The sequence below is a fragment of the Pinus tabuliformis genome, chromosome X, assembly GCF_031772625.1.
Source record: "Pinus tabuliformis cultivar Carrire ecotype Pingquan chromosome X, CPIR1, whole genome shotgun sequence".
NCBI classification, from domain to species: domain Eukaryota; kingdom Viridiplantae; phylum Streptophyta; class Pinopsida; order Pinales; family Pinaceae; genus Pinus; species Pinus tabuliformis.
Genome location: NC_142308.1, coordinates 1,447,897,546 through 1,447,901,097, shown reverse-complemented (window position 1 = coordinate 1,447,901,097; position 3,552 = coordinate 1,447,897,546). Strand labels below are relative to the sequence as shown.

At 36.6% G+C, this 3,552-nt stretch overlaps 1 protein-coding gene across 1 annotated transcript; it reads left to right on the top strand.

The window, feature by feature from the left end:
- The first annotated feature begins 1,132 nt into the window (after positions 1–1,132).
- LOC149145468 (protein GLUTAMINE DUMPER 3-like) lies at positions 1,133–1,486 on the top strand. Its single transcript, XM_089452462.1, has one exon. It carries the CDS (start codon positions 1,133–1,135, stop codon positions 1,484–1,486), a length of 354 nt encoding a protein of 117 aa, XP_089308588.1.
- The last annotated feature ends 2,066 nt before the right edge of the window (positions 1,487–3,552 follow it).

Sequence of the window (3,552 nt, the reverse complement as noted above, 5' to 3'; positions counted from 1 at the left end):
GATAAATCTCACTTGACTTACGTACATCTATGATTGTTCAATGACGATAAATCCCACTTGACTTACGTGTATCACCCATCCCCTGTAGTATAAAGTCATCTCAGAAGCGGAGAATTTAGTCAGTGAATTGCTGAGTAGTTGAGCACCATACGACATATACTCGTGATACCCGCTTTTTGTTCGAGTAAGTAAATTGCTGACTAGATGGCCACGAGCCGGACGAGACGGCGTAGGAAATTCCTATTTCCACCTCAAAATTTTAATCAATGCACTCTGACATGTGCGGGGATAAGGAAATATAACGCGCCCCGTCATGTCTGAAGGAGAAAAAAAAACTGCGAGCGTTATATTTCCTTATCCCTGGCACATGTCAGAGTGCATTGATTAAAATTCTGTGGTGGAGACGGCGTATACTCATGTACCTGCCTTTGTTCTCCGAGAAATAAATGAATTGCTAGAGTGGCCGAGAACGACACGGCATATACTCATGTCACATCCATTTTTGACTACCGTTCTATTCTTCGATGCTTCCCAACACAACCATGTGAAAAGCTCTTCTTCGTCGATGAGCAAACGTGACAATTGCGAAGCAGCGAGGATGGAAGTTAACAACCTCATTTTTCATGCTGGGGAAACATTCATTTGGTACATTAGGTTTACAAGTTATTGGATAAGCAAAGAATCGAGCACGTTGCACGCTGAATAATATTATCACGACACGGCATATTGATAAAGTTAACAATGACCCCCGCACCCATACCGCATCGAGAGCTATCACTGCTACTACTGCTATCCACTGTGACTGAGCCAGCCCGCCCAGACAGCCCAAGCAAGGAGTTATGCGCTTCACTTTGTTTCGGGAATTTAGATCTACAAGGTCTCTGAGACACGGAGAATGAGCGAGTGAATCGCTAAGTAATAAATATATTGTAATAGAACAACATGGCACACTGATTAAGTTGACAAATAGATTATACATTCATGGGAAATGTGCATGCCCTACGAGTGAGACAACTTTATACAATTTCTTAGTGTATTCGAGTAATATAGATTTATATATAAATATTACCCTCTTAGAGTTTCATGTTTGTGAATGAAAGGCATTTGGGTGTGAAGGGTTGTGCAGGGGGAAATGTGGATGTGGATGAGAAATGATATGAGCACAGGAAGGAACCAAATATCGGCAGCGAATTCCCCAGTTCCTTATCTAATGGCTGGAGTGGGTGTCATGCTCGGTCTCATAGCCTTTGCGTTGACTGTTCTCACGTGGTCTTACTTGAAGGAGCGAACTACGGAAGGACGAGAAAACAACAGTTCGGAGCATCATAATTTAGAGCTTGGCGATGGCGGAAAGAGTGAAATGTCCAAGGACATGTCAGACCCATCGGATGGTCAGGACGACTTAAGGGTAATTGTGATAATGGCCGGAGATCAGGGGCCAACCTTCATTGCTAAACCGGCGCCTGTCGTTGCTACATCTAATTAAAATATCCAACACACTGCCTAAAATGGCGAGGTTCTACTTCTTATTTTTGGTATATTATTTAGGAGATGGAGCTATGAAGGATATCAAAATTTAGCAGGGTTTCTGTTTGACGCAGAATGAGGTGTATAATACTTGAGTAATACAGGAATTTTTGCAGGGCCGGAATCTATAAAAGAGAGATTCTTTCTTTAGTTGCAGGAGGCGAGAATATGATTGCCCATGCTTTTTGTTATTCAATTTTGTATTTGATTGTAGAGGGTGAAAATTATTTCTCTGGCTATCAAGTCGGCATTCCACAATTACAATTTTAATTTAAAAAAATTAGGTGGATGGTGGGAATTTCACATCACCCTATCTTATGATGGAGAGTGAGATTTATACTAATCTTGTGAATTACCACCTCTTTAATTTTCAAATTAATATATTACATTAAATACAAGATGTCTATCAATTTCAATTTGATACATAAAGGCCGAGCTTATTAGATAAAATGGCGGATAAATCGCTTTGGTTCAAGAATCATAGCATTTAAAAAATTAAGTAACACGGAGGGTTGAGATTTACCTAATCTTGTTGATTTCCACCTCTACGACTTTCAAATTAATATATTAAATTAACTAACATCTTTATATCGATTTCAATTTAATATATTAAACTAAATCGTGGATGAATCGTTTCAATTCAAGAATCATTTAAATTCAGGACCGCGTACCTTCATGCCCCACGCGCACAAGGTTTACCATCAACATGAAAAACATTTTTCCGCAGGTCTGGAACACCTTTGTTAATGGAATAGTGAAATGCCAGATCAATGCCCAAAACCCAGGAGCACTGGTAACAGGAGAGGATGGAACATATGTTATAACAGATGCAAATGACTGAGCATTCGAATTACCAGTCACCATCATGCTCCAGTACCTCCAAAGGAAACCATCCATGCCTAGCCACGCCGATCATGGTAATGTTGAAGCCCAGCCCACGCCGAGAGTCTGCATATTGATCGCCTCAGGAAACTTTATTCTAGTGTTGAAATTGATTTGCAGACAAAAAGGAATCATTGCAAGTGGTTCGCGGCAACTTATTTTCCTTATTATTTTCCATCCTCTTTTTCATATGTTCGAGTTTTGTTTCTATGTTTTCATATTGTTCCTCTCGTTTACCACACTTTATAAGGGAGGTAGTAATGTTCATGCACTACATCCACAAACTTTTCTTTTTAACAGGAACCGAATGATATTCTCATTAACATCTTTCATTTGCTCTGAGGGAAACTAAAGTTGATATTTTTATTCTCTGTGTTCTCGCAGCAGAGATTGATGCTACTTCGCTATCATCACCAGAGATGTCTATGTAATCATAAATGCCATTAATAGACACAGAATTAAATCATAAATGGCATTGATAGACACAAAATTTGAAAATGCATAGGAATCATTCAATCTGTGTAACGGTTCAGTTTTTGGGACACTAGGATGCAAGTTAAAGAGTTCTTTTCAGAGGTGATTCTTACCATACTAGTCATAAATGGGGGGGCATATTCTACATAGGATGGTTATGTGTAAATATGTTGTCTATCTTAATAAGTATGTTGTCTATCTTAAACAAAAATGAAAATAATCATATAGATAAAATAACTACAATACAATTATCCCATGTGTTTAATACTATAAAAAATTATATAAATTAAAAAACTACAATACAATTATTTCATGCCTTTAATATTTGTTTTATCATATAACTTGAATTTGAATGGATCATAAATTTAGTTTCAACAATTTTTTTACCAGATTAAAATTCCAAATTCGGTAAAACTTTAAACATCTCTACTATTTACTAAAGTAATACCATTTCCTAAATCAAAAGAAATAGGTTAATTCAACACAAAGAATCAAAATGATGATCCAAAATCTTTTAATATTTCTTTCAATTAAATATTTGTAAAACAAACATTTAAATTGAAAACCATATCCTATGGATATATTAAAATATTTAGAGACATAAATATTTCCAGGTTAACATTGTAATGTTAGAAAATATTAATTTGATGTAGTTTTATTATAAATTTT

Coding starts and splice junctions, on each gene's coding strand:
- LOC149145468 (XM_089452462.1), top strand. CDS start 1,133: ATGTGGATGTGGATGAGAAATGATATGAGCACAGGAAGGAACCAAATA.